At 43.6% G+C, this 27997-nt stretch overlaps 2 protein-coding genes across 5 annotated transcripts; both read left to right on the top strand.

Moving 5' to 3' along the window:
* Positions 1–12: 12 nt before the first annotated feature.
* Positions 13–12231, top strand: LOC110532738 (integrin beta-7). 3 transcript variants are annotated; one of them, XM_021616853.2, is made up of 17 exons: positions 13–279; positions 4796–4869; positions 4966–5045; positions 5281–5464; positions 6182–6352; positions 6713–6876; positions 7055–7135; positions 8557–8715; positions 8790–8885; positions 9005–9094; positions 9190–9330; positions 9573–9763; positions 10140–10378; positions 10602–10812; positions 11101–11285; positions 11450–11607; positions 11801–12231. In XM_021616853.2, the coding sequence occupies exons 2-17, from the start codon at positions 4803–4805 to the stop codon at positions 11900–11902; spliced, it is 2319 nt and encodes a 772-aa protein (XP_021472528.2). In that variant the 5' UTR covers positions 13–279; positions 4796–4802; the 3' UTR covers positions 11903–12231. The 3 variants fall into 3 exon arrangements, with proteins under 3 accessions (XP_021472528.2, XP_021472526.2, XP_021472527.2); XM_021616851.2 differs by having other exon boundaries at positions 11447–11607; XM_021616852.2 differs by having other exon boundaries at positions 13–446; positions 11447–11607.
* An 81-nt stretch (positions 12232–12312) lies between these two features.
* On the top strand, positions 12313–26558 carry LOC110532737 (la-related protein 4). Of its 2 annotated transcripts, none has more exons than XM_036988806.1 (16): positions 12313–12877; positions 15404–15506; positions 16114–16281; positions 16513–16600; positions 16876–17012; positions 17342–17445; positions 17622–17732; positions 17845–17898; positions 18062–18280; positions 18627–18730; positions 23977–24195; positions 24666–24717; positions 24946–25104; positions 25267–25403; positions 25660–25891; positions 26063–26558. In XM_036988806.1, exons 1-16 carry the CDS (start codon positions 12761–12763, stop codon positions 26489–26491), a joined length of 2433 nt encoding a protein of 810 aa, XP_036844701.1. In that variant the 5' UTR covers positions 12313–12760; the 3' UTR covers positions 26492–26558. The 2 variants fall into 2 exon arrangements, with proteins under 2 accessions (XP_036844701.1, XP_036844702.1); XM_036988807.1 differs by lacking the exon at positions 12313–12877 and adding an exon at positions 14463–14507.
* The last annotated feature ends 1439 nt before the right edge of the window (positions 26559–27997 follow it).

Genomic DNA, 27997 nt, shown 5'->3' with positions numbered 1-27997 from the left:
AAGTTGCATGTGTTCTCACATCTCACCCAAACTTGTCAAAGAGGGACCTCTCCATCAGACAGACAACCTAACCTCAGGATTCCTTCTCCATGCCCTCCTACTTCTACTGTCACCTTGGTACTGTATCTTTACATTCATTACCTTTAGGATGTACTCTGTTGTCAGGACCTTGCCTCAACGTTCACTTCACCTGGGAAGTCCCTGATGTCCCCAGCCTGTCTTGCAGAAGGAGATTCCAGAACTGGGAGACAGAGAAGTGGATGTGTTGGTGCCATCCAGGTTTGTCAGTCATTTTTACAACTTAAAGTGCAACTCAAGTCCGAATCCAGCAGACTAAAAGTCACAAGGACACTACTGTAACCGCGACTCTTTATCATCGAACTCATGAAACCTCAAGAGCAGGTGACAGACCTGTCATACTAATGGGCCTGTTCAGAAGCTCTCAGGTATGAGATTGTAACATGTCTGTCAAACTTTTCAATTGTTCTTAGTTGAAGAAAACTTGGGCTCACTGGTCAAATTGTGTTGGTTAGGAGTAGGAAACAATATAATTGGCTGCTTTGTAAAGATATTGCTAACACTAAAGAGTGTCTTTGGGACTGTTTTCATATATTTTTTAAAATTGCATATTTTATGAAAAAGTACATTAAACAAACAACATTAATGTATCTCATGCTGAGTAGCATCTGAAACAGTGTGGTGACCCTCTCTCTGTGAAGAGGAACTGAAACTAGAATAACAAGAGTGTAAAACTGTTGAAGACAGCACCTCTCTCTCTCTCTCTGTGTGTCTCTCTCTCTCTACCTCTCTCTCTGTCTCTGTCTCTCTCTGTCTGTCTCTCTCTCTCTACCTCTGTCTCTGTCTCTCTCTGTCTGTCTCTCTCTCTCTCTACCTCTCTCTCTGTCTCTGTCTCTCTCTGTCTGTCTCTCTCTCTCTACCTCTCTCTCTGTCTCTGTCTCTCTCTGTCTGTCTCTCTCTCTCTGTCTGTCTCTCTCTGTGTGTGTCTCTCTCTCTCTACCTCTCTCTCTGTCTCTCTCTGTCGGTCTCTTTCTCTCAATTCAATTCAAGGGGCTTTATTGACATGGGAAACATGTGTTTACATTGCCAAAGCAAGGGAAATATATAATAAATACAAAATGAACAGTAAACATTACACTCACAATATCCAAAAGAATAAAGACATTTTAAATGTCATATTATGGATATACAGTGTTTTAAGGATGTGCAAATAGTTCATGTACAAAAGGGAAAATAAATAAACATAAATATGGGTTGTATTTACAATGGTGTTTGTTCTTCACTGGTTGCCCTTTTCTTGTGGCAACAGGTCACAAATATTGCTGCTGTGATGTCACACGGTGGTATTTCACCCAGTAGATATGGGAGTTTATCAAATTTGGATTTGTTTTCGAATTCTTTGTGGCTCTGTGTAATCTGAGGGAAATACAGTGCAAAGTATCGGAAAGTATTCAGAGTCCTTTCCATTTTCCCACATTTAAAAAAACCTGATTATATATTTTTTCCCTCATAAACCTACACACAACACCCCGTCATGAGGAAGTGAAAACATGTTTTTAGACATTTTTGCAAATATATAGAAAAAAAATATATATATATACCATATTTACATAAGGATTCAGACCAATTGGTATGAGACTCAAAATTGAGCTCAGGTGCATCCTGTTTCCAATTATCATCCTTGAGCTGTTTCTACAACTTGATCAGAGACCACCTGTGGTAAATTCAATTGATTGGACATGATTTGGAAAGGCACACACCTGTCTATATAAAGTCCCAGAGTTGACAGTGCATGTCAGAGCAACAACCAATCAGTGAGGTTGAAGGAATTGTCCGTAGTGCTCTGAGACAGGATTGTGTCGAGGCACAGATCTGGGGAAGGGTACCAAAACATTTCTGTAGCATTGAAGGTCCCCAAGAACACAGTGGCCTCCATCATTCTTAAATGGAATAAGTTTGGAACTACCAAGACTCTTCCTGAGCAATCAGGGGAGAAAGTCATTTGTCAGGGAAGTGACCAAGAACCCGATTGTCAATCTGACAGCGCTCCAGAGTTCCTCTGTGGAGATGGGAGAAGCTTCCAGAAGGACAACCATCTCTGCAGCACTCCACCAATCAGGCCTTTATGGTAGAGTGGCCAGATGGAAGCTACTCTTCAGTAAAAAAAAACATGACTGCCCGCTTGGAGTTTGACAAACAACACCTAAAGGACTCTCAGACCATTTTATTTGTTTATCTATTTATGTATTGAAATTTAAATATTTATATTTTTATCAAATTTATTTTTGTTTTTGTTTTATATATGTATATATTTTTAATTATACATTTATTTTTAATTTATCTATTTATGTATTGAAATTTAAAAATATATATTTTTATCAAATTTATTTTTGTTTTTGTTTTATATATGTATATATTTTTAATTATACATTTATTTTTAATTTATTTTATTTATTTGAGGTATTTTCTTAACTGCATCGTTGGTTAAGGGCTTGTAAGTAAGCATTTCACTGTTGTTTCCGGCGCATGTGACAAATCAAATTTGATTTGAGATTCTCTGGTCTGATGAAAAAAAGATTGAACTCTTTGGCCTGAATGTCAAGCGTCATGTCAGGAGGAAACCAGGGACCATCCCCATGGTGAAACATGTTGGTGGCAGCATCATGCTGTGGGGATGTTTTTCAGCTGCAGGGACTGGGAGACTAGTCAGGACCGAGGGAAAGAGGAATGGAGAAAAGTACAGAGAACCTTAATGAAAACCTGCTCGAGTGCTCAGGACCTCAGACTGGGGCGGCGGTTCACCTTCCAACAGGACAACGACCCTAAGCACACAGCCAAGACGACGCAGGAGTGGCCTTGGGACAAGTTTCTGAATTGTCACTTTAATAACTCTACCTACATGTACATATTACCTCAATTACCTCGACTAACTGGTGCCCCCGCACATTGACTCTGAACCAGTACCCCCTGTATATAGCCTCCACATTGACTCTGAACCAGTACCCCCTGTATATAGCCTCCACATTGGACCTGTACCGTAACACCCTGTATAAAGCTTCCACATTGACTCTGTACCGGTACCCCCTGTATATAGCCTCCACATTGACTCTGAACCAGTACCCCCTGTATATAGCCTCCACATTGACTCTGTACCGTAACACCCTGTATAAAGCCTCCACATTGACTCTGTACCGGTAGCCCCTGTATATAGCCTCCACATTGACTCTGTACCGTAACACCCTGTATAAAGCCTCCACATTGACTCTGTACCGGTACCCCCTGTATATAGCCTCCACATTGACTCTGAACCAGTACCCCCTGTATATAGCCTCCACATTGACTCTGTACCGTAACACCCTGTATAAAGCCTCCACATTGACTCTGTACCGGTAGCCCCTGTATATAGCCTCCACATTGACTCTGTACCGTAACACCCTGTATAAAGCCTCCACATTGACTCTGTACCGGTACCCCCTGTATAAAGCCTCCACATTGACTCTGTACCGGTACCCCCTGTATAAAGCCTTGCTATTGTTATTTTACTGCTGCTTGTAAGTAAAAAATGTCACTGTAAGGTGAAAGAGCCCGGACTGGAACCCGATAGAACATCTCTGGGGAGACCTGAACATAGCAGCGCAGCGACAATCCCCATCCAACCTGACAGAGATTGAGAGGATCTGCAGAGAAGAGTGGGAGAAACTCCCCAAATACAGGCGTGCCAAGCTTGTAGCCTCATACCCAAGAAGACTGGAGGCTGTAATCGCTGCCAAAGGCACTTCAACAACGTACTGAGTAAAGGGTCTGAATACTTCTGTAAATGTGATATTTGAGTTGTTTTTTTATTATATACATTTGCAAAAATGTCTAAACCTGTTTTTGCTTTGTCATTATGGGGTATTGTGTGTAGATTGATGACGGGGGGACAATTTAATCCTTCATTTTGGGTCAATCACAGGGTCAGGTATTCTGCTACCGTGTACTCTCTGTTTAGGGCCAAGTAGCATTCTAGTTTGCTCAGTTTTTTTGTTAATGTGTCAAGTAATTATCTTTTTGTTTTCTCATGATTTGGTTGGGTCTAATTGTGTTGTTCTGGGGCTCTGTTTGTGTTTGTGAACAGAGCCCCAGGGCCAGCTTGCTTACACTCTTCTCCAGGTTTGTCTCTCTGTAGGTGATGGCTTTGTCATGGAATGTTTTGGAATCACTTCCTATTAGGTGGTTGTAGAATTTAAAGGCTCTTTTCTGGATTTTGATGAATAGTGGGTATCAGACTAATTCTGCTCTGCATGCATTATTTTGTGTTTTTCATTGGACACGGAGGATATTTGTTCAGAATTCTGCATGCAGAGTCTCAATTTGGTGCTTGTCCCATTTTGTGAATTCTTGGTTGGTGAGCGGACCCCAGACCTCAAAACCATAAAGGGCAATGGGTTCTATAACTGATTCAAGTTTTTTTTTGACAGATCCTAATTGGTATGTCGAATTTTATGTTCCTTTTGATGGCGTAGAATGCCCTTCTTGCCTTGTCTGTCAGATCGTTCACAGCTTTGTGGAAGTTAAATGTGGTGTTGATGTTTAGCCGAGGTATGTACTGTATCGTTTTTTGTGTGCTCTAGGGCAACAGTGTCTAGATGGGATTTGTATTTGTGGTCCTATAATATTTTTACATTGCCAAAGCAAGTGAAATAGATAATAAACAATAAAATGTCTCTCTCTCTCTCTCTCTCTCTCTCTCTCTCTCTCTCTCTCTCTCTCTCTCTCTCTCTCTCTCTCTGTATAGGCAGACAATGAGAAAGGTGTGGCTGGCTGTGGTGGTTCTTCTGATACACTTCACTGAGCTGAGAGGATCTATGGGTAAGTGGCGATGCACATAGCGAATGGAGAACCCATCCTCTGAAAGGGTGTGTTTTTCACAGACAGACTGCATGCCTCTGTGTCCATGCTCTCTAGGCCTGGATGGAAGATGCCTGTCTAAGCCCACCTGCACTGAGTGTCTGAGAAGCCTTGGCTGTGCCTGGTGTAAACAGAAGGTATCTCAATCTGTTATTATTTTTTACATTTGTTGAGAACATTCTACCAGGCTTTGAATTACTTTGGTGTGGGTTACACTCAAAACAAACCTCCATAGCAATAACATAGTATGTACATACAGTATGTATCAACAATATTCATATTAGTCCTCAGATCCTTTACATGCCTCTCTATTCAAGCAGAAACTTTCAAGCCATCTGTCAAAGTTGTGTTCTGTTGACCTCTGACCTGCAGGATTTCCTGGCGCAAGGGGAGCCAGACGAGCGTCGCTGTGACAGGGAGGAGGCACTGAGAAAGAGACACTGCTCTGACGGACAGGTCCTGAACCCCCAGCCTGCAATACGGAGCAGGGCAGAGGAGCCAATGGGGAACGGGGTTCAGCTAGAGCCACAGAACCTCCACCTTAAGCTAAGAGTTGGTGAGGCCTTAGGACTTACACGGAAGCCGGGAAGGCACACTCTTAGAGTCGGTACACTCTTAGAAAAAAGGATTCCAAAATGGTTCTGCGGCTTTCCCCATAGGAGAACCCTTTTTGGTTACAGGTAGAACTATTTTAGGTTCCATGTAGAACCCTCCATGGAAAGGTTTATACAAGGAACCCAAATAGGTTCTACCTGGAACCAAAAGGGGTTCTTCAAAGGGTTCTGCTATGGGGACAGCTGAAGAACTCTTTTTGGTTCTAGATAGCAATTTATTTTTAGGGACTGAGGACTCACACACACACAGGCAGGCACACACACACACACACACACACACACACACACACACACACACACACACACACACACCCCCCTGAGTCAGTGAAGACTGTAGACAGCAGACAAAACAGGTTGAAATTAGGTCATTAGAACAAGAGAACAACCAGTTCTGGTGAGGATTTAAACTTCTACAAATTATCCCCACTGATTGGTCCACTGATTATTATAGGGAAATCAGAGGACATTTTACTTTGCAAGTATAACTTATCTTAGGCTAATATTACTATCTCATACAATATGATATTGATTGTTGATAGCCCAAGGCCTAAGTAAGTATAAAATATGTTATGTTTGATCAATGCTCCTTTGATCAATCACATGCACATTTGATGGTTGATCACTTTTCCTCTTATCACCCTCTTCTGTTTAAATCCCAGGCATGCCCCAGTCATTTGAGGTGAGGTTCAGGCGTGCAGAGGTTTATCCCATAGACCTGTACTACCTGATGGACCTGTCTTTCTCCATGAAAGATGACCTGAAGAATATTAGGAACCTGGGACGGGAGGTGGCCACTGCCATGAAGAACATCACCAGTGCTCTCAGGATAGGTGAGTGTCACTGTCCAGCCATTATGGGGCTTTGGAAGGTGTTGCTCTCAAACTTCTTGTGTCTGTGCATCTCAGCTCCATCACTTCCCGTCAACCGGTAAGATTATATGACCCTTGAACAGAGCATACAATTCACCCATCAGCCCAACTCAACCAATTCATGCAGAGGAAAGTTTGCCCACTTTACCGTTTTGATTTGGACTGAAAGTTTATGCCTGATCCGATCGGAACCTGTTGACAATCCCTGTCAGGTTCAGGCTAATCTCATCCATCAGCCGGCTGCAGCAGTTGAGCCTGGGGATGAGGTTCACACTTGGGGTCAAAAGTCTAGCCCTCATAGTGTTTCTCTATCCCCCTCAGGCTTTGGTTCCTTTGTGGATAAGGTGGCGGTACCCTACGTCAGTACAGTGGAGGCCAAACTGGCCAACCCATGCATTGAGGGGTACAAGAACCCCTGCCAGCCTGCCTTCAGCTTCAAACATGTACTGAAGCTCACTGAGGATGTTGAAGAGTTTGAGAGAAAGGTGAGCCAGTAGAGTTACTTACGACTTTGAACTCCTTGTAGAACATCACTTCCAACTCCAGGCTTCTTCTTCTTCTTTTTGTCTTATTTTCCTTCTTCTTCTTCTGTCCTGCGCCATTGGTTCAAGGTATTGCCATGTCAGTCCTTTATTAATTTCCTCTTCTGTGTCACGCCTTTAGGTGAGCAAGCAGAGCATCTCCAGTAACCTAGACAACCCAGAGTCAGGCTTTGACGCCATCATGCAGGTGGCTGTCTGTCAGGTAAGAACGAATGGCTGATTGGTGTTTCAATAGAACTCAGAACTGTATTTTGAAAATAGAGTTAGAGAGAAAACCGTGGAAAAGAACAGCAAATAAGCTTCATTGAGCCTTTATGCACTGGCCTGGCCTAAGTATGTCTAATCACATAGAACAGCATACTGTACATAAAGTCCAATAAAATAAAATAAAATTTTATTTGTCACATGCACCGAATACAACAGGTGTAGACCTCAACAGGTAAAAACATTTTTTTTTAAAGTAAGAGATAAGAAAAACAAGTAATTAAAGAGCAGCAGTAAATAACAATAGCGGGGCTATATACAGGGGGTACCGTTATAGAGTCAATGTGCGGGGGCACCGGTTAGTCGAGGTAATTGTGGTAATTATGTACATGCAGGTAGGGTTATTAAAGTGGCTATGCATAGATAATAACAGAGAGTAGCAGCGGCGTATGGGGGTGGGGGTGGGATGCAAATAGTCTGGGTAGCCATTTGATTAGCTGTTCAGGAGTCTTATGGCTTGGGGGGGTAGACGCTGTTAAGAAGCCTCTTGGACCAAGTCTTGGCGCTCCGGTACCGCTCGCCGTGCGGTAGCAAAGAGAACAATCTGACTTGGGTGGCTGGAGTCTTTCACAATTTTTAGGGCCTTCCTCTGACACCACCTGGTATAGAGGTCCTGGATGGCAGGAAGCTTGGCCCCGGTGATGTACTGGGCCGTACGCACTACCCTCTGTAGTGCCTTGCGGTCTGAGGCCGAGCAGTTGCCATTCCAGGCAGTGATGCAACCCGTCAGGATGCTCTCAATGGTGCAGCTGTAAAACCTTTTGAGGATCTGAGGACCCATGGCAAATCTTTTCAGTCTCCTGAGGGGGAATAGGTTTTGTCGTTCCCTTTTCACGACTGTCTTGGTGTGCTTGGACCATTTTAGTTTGTTGGTGATGTGGATGCCAAGGAACTTGAAGCTCTCAACCTGCTCCACTACATGAGAATGGGGGTGTGCTCGGTCCTCCTTTTCCTTTAGTCCACGATCATCTCCTTAGTCTTGATCACATTGAGGGAGAGGTTGTTGTTGTCCTTGCACCACACGGTCCCTACCACACGGTCCTCCCTATAAGCTGTCTCATCATTGTTGGTGATCAGGCCTACCACTGTTGTGTCATCAGCAAACTTAATGATGGTGTTGGAGTTGTGCCTGGCCGTGCAGTCATGAGTGAACAGGGAGTACAGGAGGGGACTGAGCACACACACCTGAGGGGCCCCCTTGTTGAGGATCAGTGGGGCGGATGTGTTTCCTACCCTTACTTCCTGGGGGCGGCCCGTCAATCCTGGGTCAGCACAATGTTTAAGTCATTGTTTTTATATACTGTAATATTGTATGTACTGTATATGTAGTTTAAAACCCTCCACCCAACCTGTCTGTAGGATGACATTGGCTGGGGTAATGCAACTCGTATCCTGGTCTACACCTCAGACGATATCTTCCACCTGGCAGGTGATGGGAAGCTTGCTGGGATCTACCAACCTAACGACGGAAAATGCCACCTGAATAGCAATGGGCTCTATAATAAGGACACCGTTTATGTGAGTGAACCCTATGTCCGTCCCTAGGAAGCTATCTCTTCTCACAAACCAACCTCCACACAAATGTATTTTAGGACTATCCCTCAGTTGGACACCTATCTCAGGTCCTATCAGCCAATAACATCAGGCTGATCTTTGCAGTGACAGACCAGCATATTCAAAACTATGAGGTAAGGAATTCAGTTACTGAAGACTTGAGTTTGCTCCCTTAGCAATTTCTAAATCTTTTGGATACAGTGTGCCCTAATGAACATGACCCTCAAACTCCTTTTCTGAACCCCCATCCCAGGCACTCAGTGAGATGATCCCCCAGTCGGTGGTGGGCCTCCTGGAGGATGACTCCAGCAACGTTGTTCAGCTCATCTCTGAGGCCTGCAACGTGAGTCTATTTATACCTACTGCACAAACCCAACTATGGCATTTCAGTTGTACTGAAAGATTCATGATGACCTCTTCCACTGATGTCCTCCTCAGAACCTATTGTCCTCCATCCTCCTGGAGCACCGTGACGTCCCACCAGGCCTGGGGGTCTCCTACAACTCCCACTGTGGTGATGACAGGCTAGCTCAGGGGCAGGACAGAGGGGAGTGCAGTGATGTCAGAACCAATCAACAGGTAAAGCAACTGGCAGGTTAAATACTGTGGCAGTAGCAACGTCCTCTAATAATGCCCAGTGAACTGTATACTCAAAAAGCACTGTCAATACAACTGACTCAGAAAAGCCAAGGTATAATTCTAGGTTTGCACTTAGTCATCCACTACAGTTAACAAAAATGTGGTACAGCATGTGGAGACCCAGGGGACCAGACAAATAAAAAACTGCTTTTATGAACCCTATTGATCATTCGACTGTATAGGTCAATTTCACAGTTACTGTGACCAGCTCGAGCTGTCTGTCCAAGACAGAGTCTTTCATCATCAAAGTGCAGGGTATCAATGAAGAGCTGAGGGTTACCGTGGAGACGCTGTGTGACTGTGACTGTCAGGACTCCGAGGAACAGTCATCCCAGTGTCATGGCAATGGAACATTCCACTGTGGTATCTGTAGGTAGGTAGTGGCACCCAACTTACAGCCGTGCTGATTTTCACTATCTTCAGCATTAAGTTGTGTATTGAAGAGAGACATTTCATCATCTTGCTGCTGTATGTTGGTTGAAATTGATGTGGTGCAGACATCAGTGCTTTGTTGAAACCAATAACCTTGATCTTTGGGTCTAGGCCGGGTTGCTGCAAAGGTCTTTGCGACAACTGTTGATGTTAAAAGGGCTTTGAGAATACATTTGACTTATAGAATCACTGTGTGAAGGCCAAAAGCTGAAATGCGTTGGCTCTATTTTTAACAGAAAATTAGCTTTTTTATTTAATTCCATTGTCCTCCAAGAGTTGCTGAATCTCCTCTCTACTTGACCATGGTTGTTTTACAGCTGTGATTCAGGACACACAGGCCAGCGTTGTGAGTGTGAAACACAGCCGGACAAAGACACCAGTCTGGCCTTAGAGACCCTGTGTTCACCTGCACAGACAAACAGCACAGGCACACCACTGTGCAGCGGCCATGGGAGCTGTGTGTGTGGCCAATGTATCTGCTGGGGCCAACACAGGGGCCAACACTGCCAGTGTGACGACATTAGCTGTAACCGTCACAACAACATGATCTGTGGCGGTAAGGGGAAGTTAGGTTTAGAATGGGGGTGTTTAAAATGTCCTTTAGAATGTGTTTATCACCTGGTTTCACTGCTTTTTCTTCTCAACCACTTTAGTTTAATATGCTGAAAATTATTATCCTATCTGGCTCAAAAGAGCTGGAGAGGGTTTTTAGTACAGTCTGTATTGAGATTATTAACGCCCCTGTATGTGTTCTGTCCGTGTATATGTCTGTTCTGCAGGTAATGGGAGGTGTGACTGTGGTAACTGTGAGTGTTTCCACAACTACACAGGCCCTGCATGTGAATGCTCTACCCTCACAGATCAGTGCCAGACCAGTAACGATGGAATCTGCTCTCACCGAGGACAGTGTGAATGTAATGAATGCCATTGTCACCCTGGTTTCTTTGGCAGCCACTGCACCAAGCCCCTGGCACCATGTGACACATACCGGTGAGATAAACCTGATGTACTATATATGCCACATAGTAGATGCTTTTATCCAAAGCAACTTGTATGTAATCCCAGAGGGAATTGACCCCACAACCATGGCACTCTTACCAATAGAGCTATACAGGACATTTTATCTTCCAAATATTAGTCCATGATCATTTCAACAGGTGCAACGTATTACTTTAGCTACAGTTTTGTTTCCACACTATTACTATTAGTTGGTTGCTATATACTGTATATTTGAGTACGAAGGACCAAATAAAACATTTTCCTTGGTGCGTGTTTTAGGGCCTGTGTTGCTTGCATGTTACATGAGTCAGCCATAAACATGTGTCACCATCCCTGTGGCTCTGCCAAGCCTATCCGCATCAATGGGACTCAATCATTCACCTGTCAGGATGATACTGTACGTTTTAATGTGGAACTCCTCATAAATACTGGTGACATCTTTGTCTACTACACAGATACTCCAAGTAAGTTTTATATTGTCAAACTGTAAATTATAGAATAACTTTATTTTCCCCATAGAGAACTTCCGTATATTATCCGAAGCCAATCCTAAGCAACACCCATTGGTAATAAATTGTGTATTTTTTGTCTCTTGTCTTGTGGTGTCTTCCTCAATTCCTGAAAGGAGGGATTGACCCATGGATTATAAACATGGGGAAGGCAGTGGTAGGAATCGTTTTACTGGGTGTCATCATGATAATAATTTACCGGCTGATGTTAGAAGTGTCCTACCAGCGGGAGCGTAGAAGTTTCCTGAAGGATAAGGAAAATATCTGCTGGGAAGACGTGAGTATAAGAAAAGAGAGAAAGGGACAATTATAATATGCACCATCCAAAAACACAGTCAAAAGTAGAAAAAGGCAGCACGAGTGTGATTCAAAATTTGAGGCATTTGCTGACCCTTTGAAGGACAAAAACTATGTTGATGGGTTGCTAGATTTAAGTGTTATTTCCTACATTTTTTATTTATTTATTACAGACTCAAAATCCACTGTTCCAAGAGGCCAAGACAACATTCACCAACCCCATGCAAGTGTTGGAGCCAGATGCAGATTGTGCTACATCAACCTTTGGAAAATAAAACAAATGTGATGTGGTCTATTATGGCTCAGCTGAATTGTTGTAGGAGATATGATACTTGGTGGGATTTTTATGTGGCTGGAGATTTTTTGTTGTTAAATGTACATGTGAAAGAACCCAAGGAAAGTGGTGTTCTACTTTGTGTATGAATAGTAGCTTTCATAATCCTGCCAAAATGTAGAACATCACATCACACTATATCCAGTGATCCTCTGATATAAAATCAATGGTTTGGAGACGTTATAGCGACTCCCCCAAAAATGTGTTGCCATTCTTTGATAAAACGTACAAAATGTATTGTAGCCTACAATAAAAGTACAGTATTTCAAGAAAGAAAAGACGCTACTTGTTTGTATATCCGTTTGTCAACCGGAAACAGAAAATACGAACGTTCCTAAGGTCATTTGCAGCTCGCAGTGTGAGTCGGGACGGTGGCGCCCTTTACCAATGTCTGCCTGCTCTTAGGAAAGGTGCGTGTCCGCTTCGGTCGCCCGGCTAGGAATGCGCCTTTCGGCTTTGACGCTTGTTAAATTTTGGGTGGAAGAAACATTAGTGAAAAAGGTGGTTGATAAAAGTAGAGGCATGCGCTGGCATAGTTTTCGTCTGTAGTATATTGTCGTGCGAACTTGATTCACCAACGTTGATTAATATCTAGCTGACTAGCTAGCTAAGTAGGATAGCTTACTTGCTAGCCCTGGCTGTTTAGCTAGCTATCTTTTGGTGTTGGCTAAAGAAGTCTAGCAGGAGATAACCCGATTGATTGTAGACAGCAACCTGTACTTTGAGAGACGAGGGGGTGGAACACGGGCCGGGGGGTTGGGAGGAAAACGACGGGGGAGACGTGAGCCAAGAGCGGCCGATGAGTTCGGACCAGGGCGGAGAGCCGCGGCTGCTGCAGGAGGAGGCTGATCCGGGGCCGAAGACCTGTGGGGAGCAAGAGACACCACTTGGGATCGGGGGAGGATCAGGCGGCATGGTGAGTTGCGGCCTCTACGCCTACTAGCTAGTTAAGCTAACGTTAGCTAGTCTACACACACCATCCCCTGCCATTGCCATCTCGTCCCACCAACTTGATTTGTCGCCTGCCGTCATTGCCCTTCTCTAAATAGGGTCATGCTCCAGTCATAGGCTGAGGCCAAGAATATTACCATATTTTCTGCAAGCTACCAATCTGATTCACATCGAGATTTATGGCTAACGTTACCATATGTTTTGCTGAATGATTGATTCGCTGTCGCTGGATACACTATGTAACGACTGATTAGCTAAAAGCATGAATATATTGTTTGACGCGTTCTTAACTATGTCCTTCAAAATTAGAGTAATGAGTAGTCCCCCAATAACTTAATTTGCCAGTTAAGCTAAATAGCCAAACTAACGTTTTTCTGCCAGTTTAGGCAGCTAACGTTAGCTACTTTGGCAGCGATTGAATTTGCTAGCTTAGCAGCCAAGCTAGGAAATGTAGCAATTTGCTGAGTAATCATTATGCAGTAACAAATGTCTATTTATTGTACTATCGATTGGAGATGGCAGGCACGGATATCGCCCAACTAGCTGTGCAACCTCACCAGTAAGCACATTTACCGAATAAAAACTAGCATAAACTAGCCTAATCTCGCCAGACTAACTAGCTAACTAACATGTATTGCAAATACCCGGCCTATGCAGCACAGCAAATATCAGCCGACTTTAAAAACTGGGGCTAACGAGATACAACCAGTAAACTAGCTATCTAGCAAACACTGCACATATGTCGAGATTAATCCGAGTTGTTTCGCTAGACAGACAGCTTTCACTGAATTCATGTGTACAATGTAATGTTTGTTCCATATCACAATCATTTTTAAACCACTCAATCATGAACAGGATATATTGAGATGTGACAGCTGCTCTTGCTAGTAGTAGACTACGAGAAGGGTAGATCAATTGTGTAGCAGGTGGTCACTAGGAACGACCCCCAGTGGAAGGGTGCCTTTAGTAATATTTATTTATTTCCACGTGCCACTACCTACCTAGAGTGAAACAAGATCAAATTAAAATTGACACCCCTGGCTACGGCCTATTGTCTCACACCTACTCAACATAATTGACAGCTCAACAAGAGATTTCTACGCCTGGTTGGGATTAGTGCCGAGATTTTGTAAAAATCCACCCAATCCTTAAAGTGTATCGCCTGGGGATCCGCACATGCTCTCGGGAAGAAAACTCATTTTAGAATGTTCTATCGATTCTGGAACACTGGGAGGAAGTGGCACGTGCCTCAAGATATCATCAGAGATGTTGAAGTGCTCACCAGCAGGGGTAGCAGGAGCAACAGACTCCTTTTATTTTTGTCGGGTTTGAGATTGACAAAGCTGTCTACCAACTGCCGTTCTGGATTTGGGTTGGCGGTAAAGCGTGCGGAAGAGAGCGCGCTCTCTGCAGATACATGTGGGTCCCACTGCCAAGGATGTAGGTGGAGAAGAGCGAGCACCGCACGTTGAACTTTAAACTACAAAAGTAAAGCATCTCAAGTTCTGCTCGCGTTATATGATATGTGTCTGATATGATATGTGTCTGTATATTATTTATCAAGAAAGTATAATAAAATGATTTTATTTCTTGAGGTAAGCATCTTTTATTGTTTTAAATGTAGGCCGGACAACATACTCGCGATTCGCCAGTGACTGATAGTGGTTTTGTGATCGTATTTATCAATCAGTGGTTGGAATGAAAAACATTTATGGGAATCTACCACGAATTAAATTGGTTTCCAATGGCTTGCGTTGTTTATGCGTCTTTCGGGTTTGTGTGTTGTGCCAATGCTTACATAACGGAAACAAATGTAACACTTTTTTTAGGCGTTTGATACATAACAAATTCGGTTGACATTTGTATTATTGGTGTACTGTATTTCAGTAAATGTTGAGCCTGTAATCCTGAATAAATGTGATTAGTTACATGATGGTTATTTTATTTGACCTTTTATTTAACTTGGCAAGTCAGTTATGAACAAATTCTTATTTTCAATGACGCATAGGAACGGTGGGGCTGAACGACAGATTTGTACCATGTCAGCTCGGGATTCGATCTGCAACCTTTTGGTTACAAGTCCAACGCGCTAACCACTAGGCTACCTGCCTGCTACATTCTGCTGTAAAATTGATAAACCAATTTGCAGCATGCACAATTTCAACGATTTTCTAATTAACTCGGTTAACTGAGAACTGAGTCAATCTAGAACATAAATTCAACCGGATTTGGGTTTGTTTTGTTTTCAGTATGTGTAAATGCAAATGGTGGTTGTCTATTTCCCTTGTTGGGATGGGGCCAATCAGAGGAGGACACACCCGTAAAGAGAACATCCTGCTTTTATCAGAGTGTATGTATCACTGTGTATGGTGTAATGTATGGTAACATACATCATGTAAATCTATTTAATGTTGTCTTGGATTGGAGCGGCTTTATATATGCATTTTTCAATTCGTACGTTCCATTGTATTTCCTGGGCCCCTGTTCCAAGGTCACCTCCAAGGGCGCAGGTCTGAACCCCAATGCCAAGGTGTGGCAGGCCCCTGCTGATGGCCCCGACGGAGCACAGTGGCCGCCGGCTGACATCACTGAAGGTGAGAAATAACATATACTATATACTGTTTAATAACATAATATTACTGTATGTACCATTTAGCAGACTTTTAACCAAGCAACTTATTGTTGCGTGTAAAGTACATATAAAATAAAAAATATATATTATGCTCCAGTAGGAATTGAACCCACAACCCTGTCGTTGCTGGCACCCTATCTAAGAATCATAATCATATTTGGTTTATATAATACTTTTCCAAATGTTCAAAGCACTTTTACATTGTAAGGGGATTTCATCTTATCCACCAAATCAATTCAATAAACTTTATTAGTCCACGATGAGCTATTATTGCTGACAGCAGTATACGTGATATCAATGCCACATGTACTGATATATATATATATATATAGGGCTGTTTTTATTGAGAACATCATCTCTCTTTATTGAAAAGGGCCAAGAGGGTGCAGCAGGAGACATATAGGAAGTCAATCATGGGGAACCCTGTTGCACCCTCTTTCCGTCCCAGTGCAGGCCTGTAGGCAGTTAGTATTTCAAATGGGCGACTAAATATTCTTACACTATTATTCTTTTAACTAATAAATCGAATAATAATGGTGCCCCTGTCGCTCCCACTCTCTCCCATCCAGGTTATTCCGAGTCTGTGCCCTCCACTGGTTGTAAACCGTACATGGTAGGCTTCACCACCCTGGAGGACAGCAGCTCCTCCGCAGCAGCCTCAGCTGAGATCACTGTGAACGGCATGGATCCTCCAGACCTGGCGTTCACCCCTGCTGAGACTACAACTGGGACCTTGGGTTAGTTAAAGCATGATGGACTAAACTAAAGTACCCATAATCCACCATAAGATTAAGACTGTTAGTCTAATTATATCATAGCCACAAGGCTGTATGTTTCTCACTGACAAATTACAACACTGTTACAAATGCATTATCCGGGCAGACCTCTTACATGTCTTTTCGGGCCTCATGTAATTATGTAATTATCTGACATTATTGCATACTCACTGAACACATGTTGATTTGAAGGGGAGACCAAGCTGACCGAGGAACAGCCCCTCTCGTCAGAGAACCTGACAGAGTCCCTCAAGAAAGAGCTGGAGTTCTACTTCTCTCGGTGAGGACACATGTTTTAGGTTAGGTGTTCTACCTCTAGGTGAGCGTAGTTGTTCCTATGTTTGAAATGGGAGATACTACCTGAACTTGTCCAATAACTGCTTGTATTTTTTTAGTTGCAAAACATTTTACTACATTATGCCCTGCTGAATGACCCCAGAGTATTGTGGTTTTTTGGATAAGTGATTGTAATGAGTGTATTCCTTCGAATACGTGTGCATGGTTGATAGCATGCATCTTTTACGATTTGACCGTTGTCCCTCGTTTGTTGTGTAGGGAGAACCTGTCCAAGGACCTATACCTGATGTCCCAGATGGACAGTGACCAGTTTGTCCCCATATGGACCATCGCCAGCATGGAGAGCATCAAGGCCCTCACTACTGACATGGAGCTCATCCTGGACGTGCTCCGATGTAAGGGGACTAAACCTTTCTTTTATTTGTATTTTTCCCAACTTTTTTTGGAACCATGTAACTTGGTCCCAAATCTGTTTCGTCTTTTCTTGCCAACTCCTATGGCAATACCGTGACCATAGGAGTCGGCAAGACTGCACAAACAGTTCTGTGACCACGTGGGCTTGTGATCGAATGGTACGTTTAAAAAAAAAAAACACACCTAGGGCATTATGTTTATGGCAGTGTAGAAGAGGGATGGACCCACCCCACTACAATGCTAGTTACTGTATGTGGATCGATAATGATGTCATTTGTGTCCCTGAGCCTGACATGCTTGTGGTTCTCAGCCTCTCCAATGGTTCAGGTGGATGAGCAAGGAGAGAAGGTGCGTCCTGATCACAAACGCTGCATCATCATACTGAGGGAGGTTCCTGAGACGACACCTGTAGAGGTAAGACAACCATGTTAGTCATGTTATAATCAATATACAACCATGTTACAGGCATTGTCTTATTGAAAAAGGTGAATTGGTGTGAGTACACCTCCGTAAATCACAACGCTGGCACATTTGCTGTATTTAATCTTATTTGCTGTATTTAATCACATTTTTCTTCTTTGTTCCCTAAGGAAGTGGAGGCTCTCTTTAAAAGTGATGACTGTCCGAAAGTCATTAGTGTAGAGTTTGCGCACAATAACAACTGGTACATCACATTCCAATCTGACACTGATGCTCAACAGGTAAGTTTGATCTGATTGGTTTATAAAGCAGTGTTAACAGCTTAATGCCCATTACACCAATCAGAAGCCTTATCAGAATTACTTCCTGTCTGAGTCTTTCTGTCCTTTTCAGGCACACAGATATCTAAGAGAAGAGGTGAAAACATTTCAGGGAAAACCTATCATGGTGAGTTGCATTATAACACTATCAATCACTTGCAAATTAAGTCTGCAATTTCCCTCAACTAGCACATCCCTTTATTGATCTCTCCTCCCTTCCCAATTATGTTGTGAAGCCAAAGACACATTTCACAAGTTTATAAAAAACCCGTTATACTCCTTCCTTCCAGGCGAGGATAAAAGCCATCAACACATTCTTTGCTAAGAATGGGTACCGTAGCATGGACAGCAGCCTGTACACAGCCCAGCAGTCTGCCCCGACCCAGACCCAGTACAACCCTAACCTGTACATGCAGCACGTGTACAGCCCTCAGCAGCAGTACCCTCTCTACGGCATTGTACCACAGACCTGGACAACCTCTCCTACACCCTACTTCGAGACTCCGCTGGTGAGCATCGTAAACTTTATCCTTTTAAATGGTGTTATAAATAATATTGAAAATATTTGGTGAGATGCAGAACGCTATAAATTAATCCTAGTAAATTGTGTTAACTGTAATTTAATTCATTTATATAGGTTAGTCTTGGTAACTTCTCTTGTACATGAGATGACATTTCCAATCAAAAAATATTTAAAGTTATTGCTTATTCAACATTGATCTGTATAAAGGGGATTGCTGTACACTGCGGCTGACCCTGTGCTTCCAATCCATCTGTGTGTGTGTTAGGCTGATCAGACAAAAAGGAGAAATTCTGTTTAAGAAAAAAATATATATTATTTCCCCATCTCTTCAGGCACCATTTCCCAACAGTGGCTTTGTGAATGGATTCAGTTCTCCTGGACACTACAAGACTGGCAACAACTCCCTCCACATAACTCGCCCCTTCAACAGAAACCGGTACGTTGAAAGTTGGTCTAGTATTCTCTGAAGTGCAATGAGTTTCTTTCTGTGAGTGAATCTGCTTCGAACCCATGCATGCCAGTTTGTGAGTGGGGTAAATGGTTAAACCATAGGAACATTGGTGACTTGAAAAGGACTTTGATATTTTGTTTTTAATTCTCTGTAGAGCAAGGCTTCAGCCACACAGAAATTGTAGATTGAGGGTGTTTTTTTAATTCAAGATTATCTATCAAAAGCACACAGTATGTCTGCCGTTAACTTTATGCTGCTCATCCAAAAAGGGTTGACTTGGGTTGAACTTTTGACTGACAGTTGATGAATGCATATATTCATGTTCATGAGTCTGTGGCCGTCAGATATACAGTGCCTTCGGAAAGTGTTCAGACCCCTCGACTTTCTCCACATTTTGTTACGTTACAACCTTATTCTCAACTTTGATGAAGAATTTTGTTAATTTAATAATCTACACACGCTTTTATTTCACCTTTATTTAACCAGGTAGGCTAGTTGAGAACAAGTTCTCATTTACAATTGCGACCTGGCCAAGATAAAGCAAAGCAGTTCGACACGTACAACAACTACACAGAGTTACACATGGAGTAAAACAAACATACAATACCCCATAATGACAAAGCGAAAACAGGTTTGTAGAACCTTTTGCAAAATGTATTAAACATAAAAAAAAAAAAAACAGGACCTCCGGAGTGGTGCAAAGGTCTAAGGCACTGTGTCACAGTGGTAGCTGTGTCCCTAAAGATCCTGGTTTGATTCCGGTGTCGCAGCCGGGCGCGACCTGGAGACCCATGAGGCGGTGCACAATTGTCCCATTGCGCTCTAGCGACCAGCTGTATGGTGTCTTATTCTGACATGTTGGTGCGGCTGGCTTCCGTGATTGTGTTTCAGAGGACACATGGCTCTCGACCTTTGCCTCTCCCGAGTCCCATCGCTCAAACTCCCGTACGGACAAGACTAACTACCAATTGGATACCATTGGGGAGATAAAGAGCAAAAACTGTAAAACAGATAACATATTTGCATAAGTATTCAGACTCTTTGCGATAAGACTCAAAATTGAGCTCAGTTGCATCATGTTTCCATTGATCATCCTTGATATGTTTCTACAACTTGATCGGAGTCCACCTGTGGTAAATGCAATTGATTGGACATGATTTGGAAAGGCACACACTTGTCTATATACTGTAAGGTCCCACAGTTGACCGTGTGTGTCAAAGCAAACACAAGCCATGAGGTCGAAGGAATGGTCCGTAGAGCTCAGAGACAGGATTGTGTCGATGCACAGACCTGGGGAAGGGTACCAAAACATTTATGCAGCATTGAAGTTTCCCAAGAATACAGTGGCCTCAGTCATTCTTAAATGGAAGAAGTTTGGAACCACCGAGACTCTTCCTAGAGCTGGCTGCCTGGCCAAACTGGGCAATTGGGGGAGGAGGGGCCTTGTTCAGGGAAGTGACCAAGAACATGGTCACTAACAGAGTTCTTAAAGACTCTCAAATCATGAGAAACATGATTCTCTGGTTTGATGAAACCAATATTGAACTCTTTGGTCTGAATGCCAAGCGTCCTATCCGGAGGAAACCTGGCACCACCACTGCAGTGAAGCTAGGTGGCAGAATCGTGCTGTGGGGATGTTTTTCAGCGGCAGGTACTGGGAGACTAGTCCGATTCGAGGGAAAGATGAACAGCGCTGTCCTTGATGAAAACCTGTCCAGAACACTCAGACTGGGGCGAAGGTTCACCTTCCAACAAGACAACGACCCAAAGCACACAGCCAAGACAATGCAGAAGTGAGTGGCTTCGAGACGAGTCTCTGAAATTTCCTTGAGTCGCCCAGCCGGAGCCTGGACTTGAACCCGATCGAATATCTCTGGAGAGACCTGAAAATGGCTGTGCAGCAACGTTCCCCATCCAACCTGACAGAGCCTGAGAGGATCTGCAGAGAAGAATGGGAGAAACTCCCCAAATGTGCCATGCTTGTAGTGTCATACCCAAGCAGAATCGTGGCTGTAATCGCTGCCCAAGGTGCTAAAACAAAGTACTGAGTAAAGGGTCTGAATACTTATGTAAATGTGATATATTTTATTTAAAATAACAATTTCTAAACCTCTTTTTGCGTTGCCATTATGGGGTATTGTGTGTGTGTATATTGATGGGGGGGGGGGTTTAATTCATTTTAGAATAAGCCTGTAACTTAATGTGGACTAAGGGGTCTGAATACTTTCTGAATGCAGTGTATATGCCATTTAGGCTTCCATAAAAACAAAGAGGATGCATTTCAATATGAGTAGTTTATGGGTATTACTGACTGAACCGCTCCCTGTTCTCTTACGGTCTGTCCCCACAGTGTCCCCCTCTATTCAAGAAAGAAAGTAATAAATACATTCAGGTACAGCCATTATACTGTCTAGAATCAGCTTCATCGCTTTGTCAGTTCATAACAGTTCAGTTTTAACCCATCTCTTACCATACCAGTCGACAACCTAATGGCAAAATCTAGAACTGGGCCCAAGCCTTGGCTCTAAGAGCAAGATTTGTCCATTCATAACATCTTATAGTGGTTTATAACAGTACAGCTCATTAACTTTACCATAATCAATGTTAAGATACAGTATGTTCTAGAATTTAACTCATTTGACCTAACTTATAGACGCTGTTTTATATGAGCGACTCTAAATTGGCCATATCATAGTTAGGCTAATTGACCTAGCAAGCCCTCCATTTAGTCAACTGTTCTCTCATCATCCTGACCATCCATCCATCTGGTTTCTTTTCATTTATCTCTTAAGTTTAATTTAGAGGTTTCATTATTACAGCTGTACTTTGGTAATGTAGTCATGTTACCAAAAACATGTCCTTTACTAAGAAGTGAGTGAGATCCTATGACATCTGATTCATATGATGACTGTATAAATAAGACCACTTGCTTCTGTAGCCAGGGCAATGGAGATTTGGTCAGTCCAAAATATTTGGCTGGTACATTTTAATTTGTCAACTGCCATTTCAACCTGAATTAAAAAGTAATCTAATTTGAGCTGGAGAACTGGTACGGGAAGCCACTTGTTAATATTGTATGGTGGTTTACATTGAGAAATGCATCCACTGCTTTTTAACAAATAAACTCAGCAAAAAAAGAAACATCCGCTCACTGTGAACTGCGTTTATTTTAAGGAAACTTAACCCGTGTAAATATGTGTATGAACATAACAAGATTCAACAACTGAGACACAAACTGAGCAAGTTCCACAGACATGTGACTAACAGAAATTGAATAATGTGTCCCTGAACAAAGGGGGGGTCAAAAGTAACAGTCAGTATCTGATGTGGCCACCAGCTGCATTAAGTACTGCAGTACATCTTATCCCCATGGACTAAACCAGATTTGCCAGTTATTGCTGTGAGATGTTACCACACTGTTCCACCAAGGCATCTGCAAGTTCCTGGACATTTCTGGGGGGAATGGCCCTCACCCTCCGATCCAACAGGTTCCAGACGTGCTCAATGGGATTGAGATCCGGGCCCTTCGCTGGCCATGGCAGAACACTGACATTACCGTCTTGCAGGAAATCACACACAGAATGAGCAGTATGGTTGGTGGCATTGTCATGCTGGAGGGTCATGTCAGGATGAGCCTACAGGAAGGGTACCACATGAGGGAGGAGGATGTCTTCCATGTAACGCACAGCATTGTGATTGGCTGCAATGACAACAAGCTCAGTCCGATGATGCTGTGACAAACCGCCCCAGACCATGACGACCCTCCACCTCCAAATCAATCCCTCTCCAGAGTACAGGCCTCAGTGTAGCGCTCATTCCTTCGACGATAAACGCGAATCCGACCATCACCCCTGGTGAGACAAAACCGCGACTCGTCAGTGAAGAGCACTTTTTGCCAGTCCTGTCTGGTCCAGCGACATTGGGTTTGTGCCCATAGGCGATGTTGTCGCCGGTGATGTCTGGTGAGGACCTGTCTTACAACAGGCCTACAAACCCTCAGTTCAGCCTCTCTCAGCCTATTGCGGACAGTCTGAGCACTGATGGAGTGATTGTGCATTCCTGGTGTAACTCGGGCAGTTGTTGTTACCATTCTGTACCTATCCCGCAGGTGTGATGTTCAGATGTACTGATCATGTGTAGATGTTGCTACACGTGGTCTGCCACTGCGAGGACGATCAGCTGTCTGTCCTGTCTCCCTGTAGCGCTGTCTTAGGCTTCTCACAGGACGGACATTGTAATTTATTGCCCTGGCCACGTCTGCAGTCCTCAAGCCCCCTTGCAGCATGCCTAAGGCAAGTTCACACAGATGAGCGGGGAACCTGGGCATCTTTCTTTTGGTGTTTTTCAGAGTCAGTAGAAAGGCCTCTGTAGTGTCCTAAGTTTTCATAACTGTGACCTTAATTGCCTACCGTCTGTAAGCTGTTAGTGTCTTAACGACCGTTCCATAGGTGCATGTTCATTAATTGTTTATGGTTCATTGAACAAGCATGGGAATGTGTTTTAAACCCTTTACAATGAAGATCTGAAGTTATTTGGATTTTTACGAATGATCTTTGATAGACAGAGTCCCGAAAATGGGACATTTCTTTTTTTGCTGAGTTTACATTTGTAAGAATCCGACCATAGCAGGAACACACAATGAAAGTGTCACGTTCTATTGTACTCTTATGCAAACACTGGTTGGATCTTAAGACGAAAACATTGATGTTCATAGAGGAACTGCAGGCTGTAGAGATTAGGTCTGGTGCGCTCCTCTCCCTCTCATTGAATTTATTTATTTATATTTTTATATATATATATATATCTGTCCTGATGAGCGCTAAGATTGAAATCTGAAGGTTTTCATGTATGGATTAGAAAAAATGAACCAATGGAAGGAAGCGGAAAAGAGGAAGTATTGTAATAATCTCTTACCAAGTTCATATTTTTGTGGTTTTCTTTGCTTGCCTCTGTATTTGTCATCAGGAGTTGGCCAACATACTGCATGCTATTATTTTATTGCCCACCACATATTCCTGTCCCAGTTGTGCCAAGATTAGCCTCTAACTCTGGGTCGTATTCATTAGGGAACACCGTAGCAAAACGTTTTGCAACATAATTACATTTTTCTTTTTGGTTTCGTACTGGAAGTCCCTCCCTGTTTGTCAGTTTTCTGTTTGGGGCCTATTGAATACGACCCAGATGTATCTAAACCTGGTCGGATCTGTTATCACATCTCCTTCGTCCTCCAGGAACCATGTGAAACCCCAGGTGGGGAGACCAGGTGAAGTGACCCCTACATCTGTGGCCCCTGTCCCCTTGGAGAGCTTGACTGGCCTGAGGAGCCCTCAGCCCCCCACCACCAACCCTGGGCCCCTCCAGACCCCTCCGGACCCGACCTCAACCTTCCCCCACCTCTCCTCCACCTCCTCGGACCCCAATGATGACGGAAGCATGTCTGTACGTGGAAGGTGAGCCTGACACTATTATTAACCTTGGTGTTTTAACTGGTAAAAATTATCTGGACCCGATGTTTTGACGTAACACACAGTGAGGTATTGTTCCCCCATATTGGAACAATGAAGTTGGGTTTTTGAAGTGGTGAATTCCTCTGAGTCATCTCAGACCTAGTGATGACAACTTGATGCACAGGAGGGAAATCAGGCTGTGGAGTGAGAATGGTTTTAGGATTCTTTCTCCTCTACCTCTGCTCCCCCCCTCTACCTCTGCTCCTCCTCTCTACCTCTGCTCCTCCTCTCTACCTCTGCTCCTCCTCTCCCCGAAGCTATTATCTTCTACACCTGTCCCGATGAGGGCTAAGATTATGAGATCTGAAGGTCTGAGATGGAGAATGTAAAACCAACCAGTTTACAGAGAACCAAGTGTACAAATTTCAGCACCATCTCTAAAAGAGAAGCATCTCTTCTGTCCTCCATTACAGAAGGACGACATACAGAGGCACGCGAAGGAGGAGAGAGGATGAGCGGATCACGGTAACGTTACAAAATTAACTACAGTAACTATGTAGAGTTGGCTTTTGCATAACGTATTTAATTAGGACCAACCCGGTTATCTACTTCCTGGTGCATGTCTGTTGTTTTTAAGCTTATGGTTTAATGGCTGTTACATTGTGTGGATGTACATTGAGTTTTATGGTGCAAAATGAGTTTCCTCATTGAGGGCATTAACATGTTCATAATGTTCTCTCTTGGTCCTTCCAGAGACCCGTCCCTCTGGCTGAGGTAAAGGTGGCGCCCCCTAAGTTTGACCTGGCTACTACTAGTTTCCCCCCGCTGCCGGGCTGTGTGGCCAGTACCCAGGGAGAGCCCCTACTGGAGAACAGGATGTCTGACGTGGTGCGAGGACTGAACAGGGACAAGGTAAACACTGGATCCCTGTGGTTGTTCATACCTTAATACTGAGATGGATACAATTAACTTAAGACTGTTGTATAAATCACACTTTGACACATCAATGGAAAATGGGAGTTACACATGCAGATCAAGTCATATGCTCACTTCAGTGTGCCCTCCTCTCTGTAGACAACGGAACTAGCCAACAAGGAAGTGAGTGCCGCCCCAGGACATGAGGAGGCAGTGTCTGTCTCTAGTCTTGTTCAGCCTACAGCCAAACTTGCTGTACACCCTCAAGCACCCCCCGCCCCTGTCCCAGCCCCCAGGTAAGGAAACAGGCTGAAGTCTGCTCATTTTTTTTGAGGGTCAGTTGTTCCGTCATTTCACGTACTCTTTGTTTAGAGACTAAATGAATACCTACGAGTGGAAAGTATTCTACGTCTTAGGCCTATCAGCTGGTCATTCTGCTCCTCAGCATTTTCATGTAAAGGTTGAATTGACTAGAATCACGATATGTAGAGGTCAAACAGGGAGGTACAGGTCTGCCTCAGTCCTAATGGTGTTTTTAATTTTCTTCTGTAGCGTACCACATCAGGAGAAGAAGTGGGATAGGGTGGCAGAGCCCTCAGCCCCCAAAGTCACCCCACATAGACGTGCTATCTCTGGGGCCAACCCAACCGGACCCCCCTCCACACAGCCAGCTGTGTCTGGCCCCAAGCCCCAACCCAGAACAGTGTCCTCTACACCAGTTACACCGAGCACCCTGGCCTCTACTACCACCACCACCACCACCACTACTACCCCTGCACCACTGGTAAGACACCATGGATAATACTGGACCTCTACTCTAGCCATTTACACATGATTGGATCTGTGTTAGATAACGATTGCTTCTTTGTCTTATGAAATGTAATTAATTTCCCTTCTCTGACCTTAGCCCAAATATCTACATCTAACTCTTTTTTAAAAATTCTCTCTTCTTCAGGAGCCCCGCAAGCTCAGCTATGCCGAGGTGTGCCAGCGAGCCCCCCCTCCAGGCCCCCCAGCCTCGGCCTCCTCCACACCAGCCCAGCCGCTGCGTGAGCAGCGTGTCAACAAAGCAGAGGAGCCAGGATCCAGCTCCACCACCAGCCCAGACGACCACACCAGGGGAGATCGGCAGGACAAGGCCCAGGAGAGGGATGGGGGCTGGGAGTGCAAGGAGAGCCGACCACGTGACCGTGACCATCGAGACCGTGACTCCCGGGATGGACGGTACTACCGCAACAATGGACCCCCCAGACAGGGGGGCTCTGGGGGCCTCAAGTTCCATGAACAGAGACGGGGTCCCCAACTGGCCCGACGCAGCTCCCCCCAAGGATGCCCCCGACACACTGGCAAAGAGCAGAACATCCCCCCGGTATCGCCAAAGTAAAACTTCTGATATGACTGATGAAAACAAACAAAAGTGTGACATATATGGATATATATATATATATATATATATAAAGAAAATCAATGCATATAAAAGTAACAACCTTAGTGGTAACCCCCCCCCCCCCCCCCCCCCCCCCCCCCTGCCTCCTGGAACATTGTCCCAGAGAAAGAAAGAAAAGCTTTGTTATTGAAGTTATAATGGAAGCCTGGGGACATCCAGGAGAAAGAACCAACATCTAAACAAGTATCAACTAACTTTCGGAGTGATATGAAAAAGGAAAAAATATATCATTTAGGCCTCGTAAACAAATCTATTATTAGCCCAATTTAAAATCTGTGATTTATTTGGAGTTAGTTTCCTTTGCCTCTCTGCCGGGGAGAGGTTGTACACTGGGCCCTCTACATTTTTAAAAAGATTTTAAACAATAGATGTTGGTCTACAAGGAGCATATGCACTAAAGAACTTAACATACATGCATATGTTGTGTACATAACAAAGATATCACTAACAACGACTATCTTTTTTTTTTTGTTCCTTTGCTGTACGTTCGTCAAGGATGAATGACTGACTGAAATAAGATGTGATTGATTGAGATCTGTTTTTTGCTTCGATTTGTTGCTAAGCAAACAGATTGGAACAGAGTGCTAGTTCAGTTCATTGGTTTTCATGGAACAAATGAACAGCTCATTGGGATTCAAGAATCGAACTACCTGAAATTGGCCAGTTAGACAGGATCCTCTTAATAATGTTTATTCATGAAAAATGTTAATGATATGAGCGTTGTTAATGATTGGCTCACCTATGTTATCAGTAAAGAATTCTACCAAAATAATTGGTAATAATGAAGTTACAGTTGTATGCCCCGCCCCCCCCCAGCTGTCTATGTGGCATATACAGGTAACTGCCAAAATAAAGGAAACCCCAACATAAAGTCTCTCTTAATAGGACATTGGGCCACCACGATCTGCCAGAACAGCCTCAGTGCACCGTGGCATCATAGATTCTCCAAGTGTCTGGAACTGTATTGGAAGGATGTGACACCATTATTCCACAAGAAATTCCTAATTTGGTGTTTTGTTGATGGTGGTGGAAAACGCTGTCTCAGGCACCACTTCAGAATCTACTATAAGTGTTTAATTTGGTTGAGATCTGGTGACAGCCATGGCATATGGTTTACATTGTCAGTGCTCTGTGGATGGGGGCATTGTCATCCTATATTGGCATAGCCATGGTAGCCAAAATAATGGCCTGGCCAGTACTTATTTATTCAACCTTAAGTGTGATGGGATGTTAATTGCTTAATTAACTCAGGAACCACACCGGTGTTGATCTCATTTACTTAAGTGTTTCCCTTATTTTGTCAGCTAACTGTATGTGACTCTGCTTTGTTGTTGCAAACGGAGGTCCACTTGGGGTAAGAGCATTCCTCAGCCTGTTTAGATCGCAGTTTCCTGTTCATTTTCAAGTTATTTCATCTCTTATATTCATTTCCTGATATATTTG

Source organism: Oncorhynchus mykiss, chromosome 9, assembly GCF_013265735.2.
Source record: "Oncorhynchus mykiss isolate Arlee chromosome 9, USDA_OmykA_1.1, whole genome shotgun sequence".
NCBI lineage: Eukaryota > Metazoa > Chordata > Actinopteri > Salmoniformes > Salmonidae > Oncorhynchus > Oncorhynchus mykiss.
Note: the sequence above shows the minus strand (reverse complement) of the source record. Positions and strands in the feature narration are given on the sequence as shown.